This window comes from Prunus avium, chromosome 4, assembly GCF_965620075.1.
Source record: "Prunus avium chromosome 4, drPruAviu1.hap1.1, whole genome shotgun sequence".
NCBI classification, from domain to species: Eukaryota; Viridiplantae; Streptophyta; class Magnoliopsida; order Rosales; family Rosaceae; genus Prunus; species Prunus avium.
Window position 1 is genome coordinate 25,030,151 of NC_142287.1, and position 18,401 is coordinate 25,048,551.

The 18,401-nt window shown below is 41.3% G+C and overlaps 1 protein-coding gene and 1 pseudogene across 1 annotated transcript; both read right to left on the reverse strand.

The window, feature by feature from the left end:
* Positions 1-2,702: 2,702 nt before the first annotated feature.
* On the reverse strand, positions 2,703-12,420 carry LOC110747595 (L-type lectin-domain containing receptor kinase IX.1-like). The gene is made up of 4 exons (XM_088252385.1): positions 11,650-12,420; positions 6,995-6,998; positions 3,399-5,489; positions 2,703-2,977 (listed from the first exon to the last, which is right to left on the reverse strand). Exons 1-4 carry the CDS (start codon positions 12,418-12,420, stop codon positions 2,703-2,705), a joined length of 3,141 nt encoding a protein of 1,046 aa, XP_088108511.1.
* A 3,591-nt stretch (positions 12,421-16,011) lies between these two features.
* On the reverse strand, positions 16,012-18,161 carry LOC110767105 (L-type lectin-domain containing receptor kinase IX.1 pseudogene; annotated as a pseudogene).
* Positions 18,162-18,401: the final 240 nt, after the last annotated feature.

Sequence of the window (18,401 nt, forward strand, 5' to 3'; positions counted from 1 at the left end):
CTTACCCAAGCGAAATTGTTGATGAGAATTCGTTGCTGAAGATTCAGTGATCTCTGAGGAATTGGTGGCATTACCATAGCCAGACTCCATTGCTGAAGATTCAGTGATCTTTGAGGAATTGGTTGTTGAAATTGGCTCAAATTTGCTTGTGATGTGTTTTGTTATGGGCACCTACCTTAATGTTGTGAGTTTCACGTGATGGAGTTTTGGTGGAGTGCTTTTGCACTTCTATTAATTAGGCAGCCGAAAGCAAGATGGAAAAGTGGAGAAAATCATGGTGCATAAATAATGTATAGTTTTGGACATTATTTTGTGGGGGAGTCTAATTGGTTGGTGACATTTTGGGTTCCTTTATTTGTCCGTTGGAGCTGTCCACTTTGAGAAAGAATTGGTTTCTTTCTCTTTGTTTATTCCAAGTGGGTGTTTTATGTCACTAATAATGATGACTTCCAGCACATGGTTTGGCTTCTTTTTCCTCTTCACGTGGGTTGGCATTGGCTGGCTGGCTTTTGGAGTTGCTGCATGGGTTCATAAAAGGAGATGGAGGGTGCGGAAATGAGTATGCAAGTGTGTGGGCAGTGTGCCGCACCATTTGGGTGCCGTGAGCACCATTTCTCAGAGAGGCTAAAACAGAAGTGAGGGACACTTCCACACAGAGAGAAATACTAGAGAGCATCTCCATGATGGTGGAGATAAACTCCTCTTTGGCTACACGAGATGTTGAAGGAAGATCAAGCCATTTCAAGGTTGAGTCTTCTTCATTTGTTCCTTGTGTTGGTGGGAGGTTTATTTCTTTGTATTGTTCTTAGTGTGTTCTTTCCTAGTGAGCAAGAACAATTCCTGTGTTCTTGGCTCTTGTGTGTGGTTAGCTTGAGAGTGACATGGGTGTATTTGGGATTTGGGTTGTGAGAGTTAAACTCTGTAATTCCTAGGATAGGTGAGAGGGTTAATCTCCTTTGGTTGTAATCTCTTTTGGGATACTAGTGGAATTTCTCGCTGTCTTCGAACTGGATGTAGGCTACACACGGGCCGAACCAGTATAAATCCTTGTGTCGTTTGGATTTCTGTATTTCATATTTTGCTCTTGTTGTTTCAACGGTTTCATATCCACCACCCCAGTGCAATCTACTTCCGCTGCGCACAACAAGTGGTATCAGAGCTCCAGTTTTTTCGATCTGGTGGAGTTTTGTGTTCGTGATGATGGAACCAGGAGACGTTGAGAAAATATTAAATTATTTTGACAGGAGAAAAATTCCAGACTTTGGTGTTGAAGATGAGAGCCTTGTTAGTGCAACATGGGCTGCTCAAAAGGCGTCAAAGGGTATCCAAACATGGCCAGCAACGTGTTCCAACGATGGAGAAGGATGATGTCTTGAATTGGGCACTCACTGCGATTGGGTTGCAGTTAGCGGACGGTGTTCTTCGTGAGGTTGCCGATGAGACTACACATGCTGGGCTATGGCTGAAATGGTGGAGAATACATATATGACCAAATCATTTCCAATCGGTTGTATGCCAAACAACGATTGTACACTCAGTGGTATGGCGGAAGGTACACTTAGTCAAAACTATCTTGTTGAGTTCAATAAGATTTTCATGAATGTGTAGGTCATGAATATGAAAATAGGATGATAAGGATCAGGCAGTAATGGAGGAAAATCGCGTTCCAAGGTGAATGTTCAGGAGGACAAATGCAACTTTGCCACAAGGACGGGCATTTGAGATTTGATTGCCCATCAGTCAAAGAAAGAAAAAGAGTCTAATAATTCCTCTTGCAGGTGCTTTTGTGGATGTCGTAGGGAGGATAAAATTTATGTTCCTCCTATGATCGATGATTCCGGTGTGCCGTGCTTGGGGTGTGATTTTTTACTTGTCTTTGGTGACTTATGAAATTTTCTTTACGGTGGAGTTTCAAGAGTTTTCGTGGGTGTTCCTTGTGGGTAGTGTGTAGTTTGTTGCTTTGATTTTCTCTATGTACTTTGGGTAGCATTGTTTATGGCTACATGGGTTTTTTTTTTCTTTCGATCATTAGATTTTCAAGTGAGGGTTTTGATTGTAAGGGGTTATCTTTCGGGAGGATGATTCCCTCCTATGACAGCTGAAATTGTTCGTTCTGCTACTTGGTCGCCCGGGCTATGCGTGTATCGTAGCGGAAGAAGCTTGAGGTTCAAGCGTTTAAGGTTTGTGCGGTTTATGCACGTACATTCAGCTGGTGTGGCTTGGTTATGAGGGTGACCTTGAAGAGGTTCTTTTGTTGGGGTCATCCGGTTCGATCGAAGCACACATTTTTGGTTGCAAGTTCAAGGAGTGCTTGAGCTTGATTTGGTAAGAGGAAGATGGGCGATAGAAAGTTCTACTGTGTGGCTTGGTAAATTTGTGCCAAGGTGGAGATTGTTGAAATTGGCTCAAATTTGCTTGTGATGTGTTTTGTTATGGGCACCTACCTTAATGTTGTGAGTTTCACGTGATGGAGTTTTGGTGGAGTGCTTTTGCACTTCTATTAATTAGGCAGCCGAAAGCAAGATGGAAAAGTGGAGAAAATCATGGTGCATAAATAATGTATAGTTTTGGACATTATTTTGTGGGGGAGTCTAATTGGTTGGTGACATTTTGGGTTCCTTTATTTGTCCGTTGGAGCTGTCCACTTTGAGAAAGAATTGGTTTCTTTCTCTTTGTTTATTCCAAGTGGGTGTTTTATGTCACTAATAATGATGACTTCCAGCACATGGTTTGGCTTCTTTTTCCTCTTCACGTGGGTTGGCATTGGCTGGCTGGCTTTTGGAGTTGCTGCATGGGTTCATAAAAGGAGATGGAGGGTGCGGAAATGAGTATGCAAGTGTGTGGGCAGTGTGCCGCACCATTTGGGTGCCGTGAGCACCATTTCTCAGAGAGGCTAAAACAGAAGTGAGGGACACTTCCACACAGAGAGAAATACTAGAGAGCATCTCCATGATGGTGGAGATAAACTCCTCTTTGGCTACACGAGATGTTGAAGGAAGATCAAGCCATTTCAAGGTTGAGTCTTCTTCATTTGTTCCTTGTGTTGGTGGGAGGTTTATTTCTTTGTATTGTTCTTAGTGTGTTCTTTCCTAGTGAGCAAGAACAATTCCTGTGTTCTTGGCTCTTGTGTGTGGTTAGCTTGAGAGTGACATGGGTGTATTTGGGATTTGGGTTGTGAGAGTTAAACTCTGTAATTCCTAGGATAGGTGAGAGGGTTAATCTCCTTTGGTTGTAATCTCTTTTGGGATACTAGTGGAATTTCTCGCTGTCTTCGAACTGGATGTAGGCTACACACGGGCCGAACCAGTATAAATCCTTGTGTCGTTTGGATTTCTGTATTTCATATTTTGCTCTTGTTGTTTCAACGGTTTCATATCCACCACCCCAGTGCAATCTACTTCCGCTGCGCACAACATTGGTGACATTACCATAGCCAGACTCCACTGCTGAAGATTCAGTGATCTCTGAGGAATTGACATTAACATAGCCAGACTCCATTGCTAAAGATTCAGTGATCTCTGAGGAATTGGTGGCATTACCATAGCCAGACTCCACTGCTGAAGATTCAGTAATCTCTGAGGAATTGGTGGCATTACCATAGCCAGACTCTATTGCTGAAGATTCAATGATCTCTGAGGAATTGGTGGCATTACCAGACTCCACTACTGAAGATTCAACGATCTCTGAGCAATTGGTGGCATTACCATAGCCAGACTCCATTGTTGAAGATTCAGTGATCTCTGAGGAATTGGTGGCATTACCATAACCAGACTCCACTGCTGAAGATTCAGTGATCTCTGAGGAATTGACATTAACATAGCCAGACTCCATTGCTGAAGATTCAGTGATCTCTGAGGAATTGACATTAACATAGCCAGACTCCATTGCTGAAGATTCAGTGATCTCTGAGGAATTGGTGGCATTACCATAGCCAGACTCCACTGCTGAAGATTCAATGATCTCTGAGCAATTTGTGGCATTACCAGACTCCATTGCTGAAGATTCAATGATCTCTGAGCAATTGGTGGCATTACCATAGCTAGACTCCATTGTTGAAAATTCAGTGATCTCTGAGGAATTGGTGGCATTACCATAACTAGACTCCACTATTGAAGATTCAGTGATCTCTGAGGAATCGACATTAACATAGCCAGACTCCATTGCTGAAGATTCAGTGATCTCTGAGGAACTGGTGGCATTACCATAACCAGACTCCATTTGCCCTCCTTCAGAACCAATAGTGCTAGGCGACCTTGAAAGCGTTATTGCCGGAGGAGACGTACCCATTAGCATCCTTGATGGGAGAATGGGTAATGGAACTTCGAAGTTTAGCGTGTGAAATGCTTGTCGCATTGAAGGTCTTAAATTGTAATCTAGTTGAGCACACCACAGCCCCACAATCAACAAGCACTCCATTTGTTTGTCATTGAAATCTCCACGCAATTTTGGATCAGCTGCTTCGATAACTTTTCCTTCTACATAAAGCTCCCAAACCCACTCTACCATATCGACTTGCCTTCCTCCAAATTTTGGATCGATGAGCTTTCTTCCGCAGGAAATCTCCAAAGCAACAATTCCGAAGCTGAAGACGTCTGATTTATTGCTTAACTGTCCCATGATATATTCAGGAGCCATGTAGCTTCTTGTTATCATATGTGGCTCTTTTCTGTTGCTGAGCCCGAAATCCCCAAGTTTTGCGTTGAAATCAGAATCCACCATAACATTGCTCGGTTTGATATTCGTGTGCAACACAGGTTGCTGCGCATCTTCATGTAGATAGAGCAACCCCGAAGTCATGCCTTGAACAATTCTGTACCTTAACTCCCAAAATAACAAGCTTTCTGATTTGAACAAATGAGTCTCTAAGCTGCCGTTGGGCACGAACTCGTAGACAAGTAGGAGTTCTCCTTTTTCATGGCACCAACCAATGAGTTGCACCAGATTCCGATGCCTACATTGACTGATGATCCGTAGTTCTTGTGAATACAGATCAATCCAATGTTTAGCTCCCCTTGATATCTTCTTAACAGCAACATATGATTTCAAGTATGTCATGTAGCCTTTGTAAATTTCCACTTCGGATCCTCCCTCCCCAAGCTTTTCTCCCTCAAAAAAATCTCTTGTCGCCAAAACCAACTCCTCGTACGGAAATATCTTCAAGGAGGAGGTACCTTCGAATTCGTGAATCAAGTCATTTGGATTTCCATCAGTTGTTGTTCTTGTTGCCTTTTTCTTGCACGAGTTGTACAAACCCAAACCTAAGAAACATACCAAGATAAATCCACCAATACTACTACCGATCACAACAGCTAGTGGTTTCTTGCGTTTTCTTGCCTTGAATTTAGAAGTAGGGCCTGGCGCCGGAACTGGAGTTTCATCTTTTGTTTCTTCTTGGCCAGAAAGAGCTAGAGATTCGTGATCAACAAGTGAAGTAGAAGTAAAATTCCATGAGATGATGTTATGTAGAGCAGAATTAGCACCTGTTGAAGCTGAGAAGCATGTTGGAAAATTGGCTCGCATAAAGGATACTAAATCTTGGACCAGCGACCGGTCGCACGACATTTGCGACCGGTCGTTTTCAGGCAGAGTCGAAGTCTGGAAGCTAAGTCGACTAGCGACCGGTCGCCAGCTATTTGCGACCGGTCGTTTTCAGGCAGAGTCGAGGCCTTGAGCGAAGTCGACTAAGCGACCGGTCGCCAGCTATATGCTGTTTCGAGTTTGCACTGTTTCTCAACAGTTCCTTTAGTGTGCTATCGTTTTCTATCCACTTGCAAGGATATTTTAAGTCACTTCTGACTTAAATGAAAGGTGGCAAGTTGCTGGGAAGCAAGGAGAGCAACTTAAGGAAAGATGTTGGCTTGTTTCAAGGTGTTCCTACCTTTATTGGGTAGCTGAACTTGTAGCTGTCATTATCAAGCCATTTGCCTGCCCAAGGTGTGATCTACTTCAGTAAAACAAGGGCAGAACGTGGGAAGATGTGATGAGGCTTTTCTCAAGTGCAAGGGGTTGTGTATTTGAGAAAGTGTTGAAGCAAGATTACAAGAGTGTGAGGAAAAGTAGCTGGAAACTAGTGAGTCAAGTAGAAGAGAGAGTTCTCAAGTGTATCAAGGTGTTGAGCAAGGGTGAGAGAGAAACAGATTGTGAGGGTAGTGTTCTAAAGGGGTTTTCAGTTGTAAACCAAAGTTGTAACCTATCTTCATTAGTGAAATTTCTCAAGGGGATCACCAAGAGGATGTAGGCAAAAATTTGCTGAACCTCTATAAACACTTGTGTCACTTGTGCTTGGTTATTTTCTGTGTGTGTGTGTAAGACTCATCCATCATTGAGTCTTGTCCAAAGTCCATCAACAACAAGGTCTAAAGGGGAGTGAATTGGTCTTTTTTCACAACAAGTGGTATCAGAGCTGTGGTTGGCAGCTGTGCTAGTTCTTCTTTTGGAGTGCTAGTGTGTTGAAGATGGCAAGTGACAAGGAAGTTGATAGTGGTGGCAGTTCACAGCAGTTGAAGCAACCACAAGCAACAAGCATGAAGGTGGAGTTGAAGCCTTTCACAGGGAAGGAGAACTTCACACTTTGGCAACGAAGGATGAAGTCAGCCCTTACACAACAAAATCTCCATGTTGTGTTAGTTGGCAAGGAGAAGAAGCCAACTAGCATGACAGATGATGAATGGGGAGTGCTTGATGAGTTAGCTAGAGGAGCCATCGAAAACTACCTCTCCGATGAGGTGCTCATCAACGTGATGAAGGATACAGCGAAGCAAACATGGGAGAAGCTCGAAGAGATGTTTGCAGGGAAGTCGTTGTCCAACAAACTCTTCCTCAAGGAAGAACTCCTAAATCTTAAGATGGAGGAGGGAGGAAATCTAATGGAACATCTAAGTAGTTTCAATAGATGTGTTGCTGACTTGCAGAGAATGGAAGTTAATTATAGTACGGAGGATAAGGCTCTTATGTTATTGACATCCTTACCTCCGTCCTATAAGCACTTCCGAACCACTCTTATGTTCGGGAAGGTTACTCTGGATTTTGAGCCTGTGGTGCAAGACATCATGACGCACCATAGGATGGCTCAACGTTCGGGAGAAAATTCTCAAGGTGAAGGTCTAGTTGCAAAGACCGGAGAGAGAGGCCGTTCAAAGAAGCGTGAAGGCAAGAAAGGCAACAGAGGAAGGTCCAAATCCAAGGCGAAAGACGGTTGTTTCGAATGTGGGTCAAAGGAGCATTGGAAAAAGAATTGCCCCATATGGAAGGAGAAGAAGAACAAAGGGAAGAATGCAGCAAACACAGCTGAAGAAGTCACAGAGAGTGATGGTGAGCTTTTATGTGTGAATAGCAATGTTACAATAAATGCATTGGCTAATTCTTCAAGTTGTTCCTCTTCCGATTGGATTTTGGATTCCGGATGCTCATACCATATGTGCTCAAACAAGGAGTGGTTTGACACGTATGAGAAAGAAGAAGGCGGTGAAGTTATGATGGGGGATGGCTCAATTTGTAGAGTCAAAGGCACCGGTACAATCAAGGTGAAGATGCATGATGGGGCTGTTAGGACGCTTGGAATGGTAAGGTACATTCCAAAGTTGCGTAAGAATCTCATTTCCCTTGGAACTCTTGATAAGAATGGTTACTCATTTAAAGCAAATGAAGGGAAACTCATAATCTCAAAAGGTTCACTTGTGGTTATGAAGGGAGAAGTTCAACCTAATTGCCTATATAGATTGTGTGGTACAACAATTACAGGTGGAGTAGCTGTATCCACAAGCAAGGACTCGGAGGATGAAACTCAGCTTTGGCATTTGAGGCTAGGGCACATGAGTGAGAGGGGTATGCAAGAACTACACAACAGAAAGTTGTTGAAAGGTGTTCAAAGTTGCAAGCTTGAGTTCTGCAAATATTGTACCATGGGAAAGCAATCAAAGGTGGCTTTCAAGCAGCGAAACAAAGAGGAAGAAAGCACGGGTGTGCTAGACTATATTCACACGGATGTATGGGGGCCCTCACCGGTTAAATCAAAGGGTGGAGCTCGCTATTTCGTGACCTTCTTGGATGATTTTTCAAGGAAGGTGTGGGTCTATTTCATGAAGGAGAAATCCGAAGTCTTCACCAAGTTCAAAGAGTGGAAGGCGGAAGTAGAGAACCTAACCGGAAGAAAGATCAAGATCCTAAGGAGTGACAATGGTGGTGAATACAAAGACAGCAAGTTCCTTGAGTTTTGTAAAATTGAAGGCATTAAGAGGCACTTTACCGTGAAGAAGACGCCCCAACAAAATGGAGCTGCGGAAAGGATGAATAGAACTCTCATGAAGCGTGAGAGATGTATGAGGATTCATGCAGGATTGCCCGAGTCATTTTGGGCGGAGTCAGTTAACCACGCTGCCTATTTGGTTAACCGATCGCCTTCTAGAAATCTTGAGTTCAAATGTGCAGATGAGGTATGGTCTAATAAGTCAATTGATTATTCAAATCTTAAAGTGTTTGGATGCAGTGCATATGCACTTATTCCTAGTGATGAAAGGTCCAAGTTGAAGCCAAAGTCTCTTGAATGCATTTTCATCGGATTTGAGAGCGGTGTGAAGGGCTACAAACTATGGGATCCTGTGAACCAAAAGAAGATACTCAGCAGGGATGTTGTGTTTGATGAGAAGACCATGCCTATGAACAAAGTCAAGAATTCAGAGGCAAAGGAGGATGTTGTTGAGAGAGAAACAACCATTGAAGTTCCACTCAAGAAGGTGTTTAGGGAAGCTTCACAAGAACAGCCAACTGAAGATGTTCAGGAGGAGGTGGAGTCCGACCTTGAGGAGGAAGATGTTGGGCAACAACAACAAACTCAAGAAGAAGAAGAGGCTCAAGAATGGGTGGAGCCATCATCTATAGCTCGGTCCAGGCCCAAGAGAACCATCAAACCACCACAAAGGTTTGGATGGGAAAAGGATGCAGTTCACTATGCTTTGAATGCTAGTGAAGAAGAACCAACCACGTTCCAAGAGGCTGTTGAGAACAAGGAACGGGAAAGTTGGATGGAAGCTATGATGCAAGAGATGGAATCTCTACACCAAAACTCAGTTTGGGAGTTAGTTCCTAAACCCAAAGGTCGAAAGGTTATTGGCTGCAAATGGGTGTTTAGGAAGAAAGAAGACATGCATGGGAAAGGAGCCACCATATTCAAAGCTCGATTGGTGGCCAAAGGATACTTGCAAAAGGAAGGAGTTGATTATGATGAAATTTTCTCTCCGGTGGTGAAACATACTTCTATACGGCTACTACTCTCCTTAGTAGCTCAAGAGAACATGGAGGTGGAACAAATGGATGTGAAGACTGCTTTTCTCCATGGGGACTTGGAGGAAGACATCTACATGAGCCAACCTCAAGGGTTCGTTGAAGCAAGCAAGGAAAATCTGGTTTGTAGGTTGAAGAAGTCTTTGTATGGGCTAAAGCAATCTCCAAGACAGTGGAACAAGTGCTTCGATTCTTTCATGATGAAGATTGGGTATAGAAGATGTGAATCTGATTGTTGTGTATACACTCATGCATTCAAGGATGGTAATATCATCCTCTTGCTTCTTTATGTTGATGACATGCTAATTGCATGTAAAGACATGTCAAAAATTCAGGAATTGAAGACATTGCTTGGAAAGGAGTTTGACATGAAGGATCTTGGTTTTGCACAAAAGATCCTAGGTATGGAGATAAGGAGGGACAGAAATGAAGGCAAGCTATGGCTGTCACAATGTAAGTACATTTCCAAAGTACTTGAAAAGTTCAATATGATGGATTGCAAGCCGGTGTCTACTCCTTTGGCAGAGCATTTTAAATTAAGTGCTCAAGATTGTCCTTCTACTGATGATGAGAAGGAAGAAATGAACAAAGTTCCATATGCAAGCTTGGTAGGGTGTCTCATGTATGCAATGGTGTGCACACGCCCCGACTTAGCCCAAGCCGTAAGTGTGGTGTCAAGGTACATGGCGAATCCGGGCAAACAACATTGGACAGCAGCAAAATGGATTCTCAGGTACTTGAAAGGCACCAAGAGGATTGGGATATTGTTTGAAAGACAACAAGGAAAAGCATGTGTGTCGGGGTATGTAGATTCTGACTATGCAGGGGATTTAGACAAGAGGAGATCCACCACGGGATATGTCTTCATGTGTGGTGGAGGACCGATTAGTTAGAGAGCGGTTCTACAATCGGTTAGTGCCTTGTCTACTACAGAAGCGGAGTATATGGCGCTAACGGAAGCTTCAAAGGAAGCGGTGTGGCTGAAAAGATTGGCAAAGGAATTCGGGATTGCCCAAGACTTGGTGGTGATACAAAGTGATAGTCAAAGTTCTATACACCTAGTAAAGAATCAAGCATTCCACGGAAGATCAAAACACATTGATGTTCGGTACCACCGGATAAGAGATTGGGTGAATGATGGAGACATCAAGATTAGGAAGGTTCATACAAATGAGAACGCTTCAGATTGTCTCACAAAGCCAGTCACAAGAGCAAAGTTCAAGCATTGTTTGAGCTTGCTCAATCTTGTTACATGCTAAAGATTAAGGTGGAGTTCTTGAGAGTTATCGGGACGATTCTCAAGACATTACAGATGTCCTGGAAGGCAATGATGTCCACAATGAGTTTTAGGCTCGCCAAGGTGGAGATTGTTGGAAAATTGGCTCGCATAAAGGATACTAAATCTTGGACCAGCGACCGGTCGCACGACATTTGCGACCGGTCGTTTTCAGGCAGAGTCGAAGTCTGGAAGCTAAGTCGACTAGCGACCGGTCGCCAGCTATTTGCGACCGGTCGTTTTCAGGCAGAGTCGAGGCCTTGAGCGAAGTCGACTAAGCGACCAGTCGCCAGCTATTTGCGACCGGTCGTTTTCAGGCAGAGTCGAGCCCTGGAGCGAATTCTTCTTGCGACCGGTCGCAAGCTACCAGCGACCGGTCGCAAGCTACCAGCGACCGGTCGCCCGACATATGCTGTTTCGAGTTTGCACTGTTTCTCAACAGTTCCTTTAGTGTGCTATCGTTTTCTATCCACTTGCAAGGATATTTTAAGTCACTTCTGACTTAAATGAAAGGTGGCAAGTTGCTGGGAAGCAAGGAGAGCAACTTAAGGAAAGATGTTGGCTTGTTTCAAGGTGTTCCTACCTTTATTAGGTAGCTGAACTTGTAGCTGTCATTATCAAGCCATTTGCCTGCCCAAGGTGTGATCTACTTCAGTAAAACAAGGGCAGAACGTGGGAAGATGTGATGAGGCTTTTCTCAAGTGCAAGGGGTTGTGTATTTGAGAAAGTGTTGAAGCAAGATTACAAGAGTGTGAGGAAAAGTAGCTGGAAACTAGTGAGTCAAGTAGAAGAGAGAGTTCTCAAGTGTATCAAGGTGTTGAGCAAGGGTGAGAGAGAAACAGATTGTGAGGGTAGTGTTCTAAAGGGGTTTTCAGTTGTAAACCAAAGTTGTAACCTATCTTCATTAGTGAAATTTCTCAAGGGGATCACCAAGAGGATGTAGGCAAAAATTTGCTGAACCTCTATAAACACTTGTGTCACTTGTGCTTGGTTATTTTCTGTGTGTGTGTGTAAGACTCATCCATCATTGAGTCTTGTCCAAAGTCCATCAACAACAAGGTCTAAAGGGGAGTGAATTGGTCTTTTTTCACAACAAAGCCAACAATGGCCCGATCTGGCAAGTATTTATTCAGATCAACCATGTAACTGAGATAACTGATCCTTTGTTCTTGAGTATCATTATTGAAAGTCGTGAAGGCAACACTAAGATTTTTCGAGGTTGAATTATATCTAATCCAAGCACGATTTAGTTTTGCTTCAACAACACCACCATTCCAAGCCCTGGTAATATTAGACTTGAGACAGTTGACGTCAATACCTATATGATCGCCATCCGGATCCTTCACGGTTGGCCATGAATTCCGATAGGTATCAAACTCCACCGCCACAAAAGGGTAGTCATTGCTCGGCTCAATAACGTTCTCCAGCGAGCTGTTGACAGGGAGGCCGAGACTGCTACCTTTTCCTAGTGCTCGGTTTAGTAAGGAACCGTTTGGGGCTAAGAAAAAAGCGAGGCCCTCCCCGTAGGAGGTTCTGTTTTTCCCATCAATGATGAATGCGAAACTTGTGGTGAAATCGGCGAGTTTGCCGGTGGCATTTTCTCGGAGGAGGAAGGGTTCACGGTACGTTGCTCGACCCACACTCCTTGATTCAGCATGCAGGTTTTCTTTGGTCATGTGAATAAATTGGTTGCTGATAACAGCATCTCCCTCGGTAAATAATAATCCACTGTCACTTTGTTTGAAGGTGGGGAAATGGAAGGTTAAAGGAGTTACACAAGGGGTTAAGAGAAGGAGAAGAAGAAGGAAGTGATCAAGCTTTTGTGGGTGGAGTCTGGGGATGGCGGAGTTATAATTGGCAACCATTTTTGTTGTTGGGAGAAATATTTGTCATCTAAAATGCAGCATAAACTGCACAATACTTCTTCATCTTCTAATTTACATCAACATTTTCGGACTTAGACCTGGTTGACTCTGAACGCGTTTAATCCTTTACTTGTTTTATTCATAATTTTTTTTTTCTTGGAAATTACTTGATTGTTGTGTAGCTTTCATCATTTAGAGCATCTCCGACAGATGCTATACAAAACATCATGTTAAAGGAAAAAAATAGATGAGGTGTGTTTTTTCTCAAATTATAATAGTAACAAGCTCAAATCGCAGCAAACATGCTAGGAGAGAAAAACACAGCAAACTGGAGCCAATAACAACATACCATTAAATTGTTAAAATTTGAAAGTTGTCTTTATTGAAGGACAGTCTTATATTAAGTTGTCTTTATTTTTAAAGAATAAGATGAAAAATCCAGCTAATATATAGTATTTTAATGTTGTTTATTTGTACATTTTTAACGTATAGTAGTTTTAGTCAAGTTTATAATGCGAAATTAACCCCAGAAATTTGGTTCACCTTGAAATTCCCGCGCCGCAAACGGGACAATAATCACTATTGTCTTGTAAGACGTTCTGTAGAATTCTCTTGGAAGACCGTTGATCACAATGTTGTGAAGAAAATGGAGGAAACAATAGAGGGAGAAAAGGAAGAATATGGAGATGTGTCTTCCTGTGACGTACTCATATGATAATTTTCTTGTAGAAAATTGGGTCAGTTCAATAGTAGAGGTCAAGGTCGTGCCGAATTAGCCCTTGGTATATATAGATAATTCAAAGTGGTAAATGAAGAGAACTTTTTAATACTACTTTGCAAACAAATACTCTCTTGTGCCATAGCTAATAGTAAGCATCTGCATCAGTCAATTTCATATGGTACAAAATTTGTGTTACAATTTCTGTGAATAAAGAGGAGCAAAATGTGTTGCCATCGACATATTTGGCAGCACCATGGGCAATGGAACTTTGAAGAGATTGTAGCATCACACCTGCAGAGTGCTCCTCAGAATATTTTGCTTAGCTCGTTGATTAAATAAATGTAGAAAGAAGAGATTGTTTAGAAGCTTGGCTTGTATTGTACACATACGTACGTATTTTTCATGTTTAATACACATGGGTTTTTACAAAATTTCCAATAATACACACAACATTCACGTATTATGCACATAATTTTTGCATATTATTGAATAAAAATAATATATATTAAAAAATTTAAATCTATAAAGTATCTATATCGAAACAAGCAAATTAATATCTATAAAGTATAAACTAATACAACTGGAAAGGTCCTATTTTTATATAAAAAAATTATATTTCTGGTATAGCCGGTATCGCCGCTCGGCTATACTCCTTTTTAAAATATCATACTTAAAGAGTATAGCCAAGCGGGTATACTAGGTTTTTATATATAAAAATAATATCGCCAGAGTGACTGTTTTTGACGCGTAGATTCGGAGTCGCTAGCTGGGCGCTAGGCGTGTACTTCTTTTTAAATATAAATAGTATAGCCGAGCGGCTATACTCGGGATTTTTTTTAAAAACATATAGCCGCGCGGCGATACTGTGGTCCTCTTTTATTTGTTTATAGATAGTATAGCCGCGCGGCAACACCCGGGATTTTTTTTTTTACAAAAAGAGTATAGCCGGGCTGCGTTACTGGGGTCCTTTATTTATATATATATATATATATTATAGCCGCTCGGCAATACTCAGTATTTTTTTATTTTAAAAAAAGTATAGCCGCGCGGCTATACCCTTTACATTTATATTTCTTTGTAGTTGATTGGCATGTAGCTTTTATTGTTTACAAGAGGAAATTTTTTTCATTTCTTTATTTTCATGTTCAACTTTTGTTTCAGATTTTGCAAATTTTTTTTTCCGGGTTCATATTTTGTCCAAGTTTGTGTTGTTTGTCCAAAAATTGATGATTTCACTGAAAACAAATTATGCAAATGAAAAAATTACCCTAAATGAAGTATATGCAATCTAATCTCAAAGGCCAACTTTGTCATTATAATTTTTTTGTGTATAAAATCATCAATCTTTGTGGATGAAAAATCAATGAAAATGAATTTTGTGAAAACAATTTAGAACCTCAAGTGGTGTTCGTGTAATTTCTAAAACCTCAAGGAGTTTTGTGAAAAAACTGAAAACCTCAGGGGGTGTTAGTGTAAATAACTCTTAAATATTTTTAGGTCTATTTGTTTGGAAAAATAAAATAAACATACAAAATTAATTTTATAATGTTAACAAAAAAAAAAAAAACGAATTAAGACAAGAAAAATATACATCTTTGGATTTACATCTTCTCTATTGGAGCAAAAATCACATTTACACACCCCGGAGGTGTAAAGGGGATGTAAAAGTGGCTTTACACCTTCGAAAATACACCGCCCATTGGTGATGCTTTTACCTTTTACCTAATACGTGGTGTTTGCGTGTTGAATTTAAATGTTTGACTCCAATGTGGACTTGGCTCCACATGTGGCCCACTATATGGTGATTCCCACGTGCGGGGGCGTGTTGAAGAAATATGTCCCTTATTAGAAACTTCACTTAAAATACAATATATAATGAATGATTCAACTAATCATATCACTGAGGCCTTTTGAGATAAAACCTCACATCTATTGATCTTTGGTGATTAAGTTAGGGACAATATCGGTGTTACTAGTAATAGGTCGCTGACCCGTCTCTCTAAAATTTAACAATTACCACATGGAACATTGGATTAGACCCATTAAAACCACTAGACAAAAAACAAACCATTAAAACCACAAGTTTGTAGCTATAATTGGCAAAAATATTAAATGCAGTAGTGTCAATACTTTACATATTATATTGTTTATATTTTATTTATAAGAACATTGCACCTGTACAACAATTTCCACTTGATATATGAGCCATTTTGTACGCGGGCCCTACTATATTTTTCTTTTTCAGTTATAAATCATTTCAATCAAAATTTTCATATTTTTTTTATAATTTCTATAATTTTTCTCGAATTTGTACATCTACAAATAATTTTGTTCAAGCAAAACTATATAGCAAGGGCACCGTATGGGGTATGCACGACATGCAGTCTTTATCAAAGACATGATGATGCGTTAAGAAAACATCACCTTCGACCAAAAAAAGAAAACATCACATTTTATTTAGTTTTCCTCAACTTTGATTCAACTTAGTACTTACGGACAAAGCTGATAATTTAGGATATAAAATCCTTTAATAAAGCTTCAATCTTAGGTTTAGAGTACCAAATTTCAGGCTAAAATTTTGATACTGAAAACCTGAAATCTAAAACCGTTATGATTATCAACTATGTCCGAGACAAGAAATATTAATTCTTAGCTCTAAATGATGATTCTACAAACTAAAACAACCGCAATTATGTTAATAAATGTTTGAAGAAAATTGAGTAGAACTGAGGTTTTTTCAATGCGTCGAGTCTTAGGAAAGACAAGACATCTTGCATAGGACAAGACTGCTATATATATGATGGTTAACAACAGTGAAGTTACAACAATCCCAAAACTTTAGAATCCAGGTTATAATAATTACTAAGGTCCGCTTACTTCTTACGTAAATTAAATTGAAGGATGAGAATTTGTGGCAGGAGAAGATGTGGTAAACTCCGAGGAATTTGCGTTGTGACCATAGTTTGAAGACTCTGTTTGGCATCCATGAGAACCACCAGTATCAGTAGAAATTGATAGTGATTTTGGAGGAGCAAAATAGGTAGCCACTGGCATCTTTGATGGGAGAATGGGCAAGGGAATCTCAAAGTTAAGCACTTGAATTGCTCGTTGTATTGAAGGCCTCTTACTGTAATCCGGATGAGCACACCACAACCCAACAGTCATCAAGCACTCCATTTGTTTCTCAACAAAATCTCCACACAGCTTTGGGTCAGCAGCTTCAATAATTCTTTCTTCTCCGTAAAGCTCCCAAACCCACTCAACAGAATTGATTGGACTACTTCCGGACTTTGGAAGATCGATTGGTTTTCTCCCACATGCTATTTCCAGTGCAACAACTCCAAAGCTATAGATATCTGATTCTTTGTTAGCCTTCCCTATGTTGAGATAATCCGGAGCCATGTACCCCATTGTTCCAGCCAAAATTGTGGTTTGCGACTGTTTTCCGTGGTCCACAAGTCGAGCTAACCCAAAATCCCCAAGTTTTGCGTTGAAATTCGAATCTAACATAACATTGCTTGATTTGATATCCCTATGCAGCACACATTGCTCCCACTCTTCGTGTAGATAGAGCAATCCGGAGGCCAAACCTTGAGCAATTTTGTATCTTGCGTCCCAAGTCAACAAGCTCTGCTCTTTGAACAAATGAGAATCTAAGCTCCCGTTAGGCATGAACTCGTACACCAGTAAGAATTTTCTTTCGTGGCACCAGCCAATCAGCTGCACAAGATTGCGATGCCTAAGTCGACTGATGATCTTCACTTCAGACGCATATTCTTTAAGTCCTTGTTTAGAACCCCTCGATATCGTCTTAAGCAACATATGACTTCAAATCTGGTATAAAGCCTTTATAAACCCCACCGAATCCTCCCTCTCCAAGCTTTTCTCCCTAAAATTGCTGGTGGCCTGAGCCAATTCGCTATACGAAAACTTCCTTGGTCCAGCCCCCTTTTCAAATTCATCGTCAATCAATTCATGAACTATAGGATCTTCATCACTACTTTCAACAGTTGTTTCCCTCTTCTTCCACATGACTAACCGAATCAAACCCAATCCACCAAACATGACAGCACAGCCACCAATCGCCAACCCAACTGCGAGGCCTATACTCTTGTTTCTTGACTTGCGGTTGGAATTAGTACTGGCCATGGCGCTTGGTGTTTCGTTGTCCGTTGCAATACCGACCTTACTGTCATGATCACCTAGTGAAGTTGAATTGAAATTCCATGAGATGATCTTATTCAGAGAAGTATAGTTACCCGTTGAAGCAGAGAACCCAACAACAACCCAATCAGGCAAGTACTGTTTCAGATCAATAATGTAATAAAAATGCTTCATCACTTGTGTATTACTCGTATTGCTTACAAAGGTAGTGAAGGCAACACTCAGATTTTTTGAAGTGGAATTGTAACTAATGGTAGCGTTATTTCTTTTTCCTTCCTTAATACCTCCTTTCCAAGGTCTGGTAATGCTAGAGTTGAGAGAGTTTACGTCTATACCCACATGTTCGTACGGGGGATCGACCATTGGATTCGCGTAGATATCAAACTCCACCGCCACAAAAGCGGTGTCTTTTGGAGATGCGAAGTTGTAAGGGAGGCCGAGAGTGGTACCAGCTGCTAGTTTGGTGCCGATGAAGGACCCGTTTGGGGCTATGAAGAAGGCTAGGCCGTCGCCATAGCTGGATTTGTTGTTTGAGTGGATGGCGAAGTTGAAACTTGTGGTGAAGTCAGCGAGTTTTCCAGTGCTGTTTTCCCGGAGGAGGAAGGGTCGGCTGTAGGTGGCTCTGCCAACACTGCCGTTCATATCATTGTCTAGGCTGCTGTTGGTGAGGCGGAGGAATTGGGTGTCAATATATGCATCGCCTTCTGTGCATATGGTGGGGTAGTCATTGCCGTTGAATCTAGAGAAACTGAAGTTTAGTGGAGTTGCAGAATTGGTTAGTTAACAGAAAAAAGAGAAGAAGAAGAAGAAAGTGAAGCTTTGTAGAGTACTTTGCAGCCATTTTGGAAGAGAAGAGAGAGAGAGAGAGAGAGAGAGAGAGAGAGTACTCTTTAATGTGCACAAATGTTTGTCATCATCTAAAATATAGAGCAAAGATAACTAATTTTTGCATTGAAATCGAAAAATTTGGTTGCTGAAAGACTTGAGACCATTGTTGGTTATCGACTCTGAGTCCATGAAGCACTTATCTAAGACAGACAGAAGCGAGGAAGGCGAGGAGGACCACGGGAATGTCTGTTTTTTTTTTCTTTCTCCA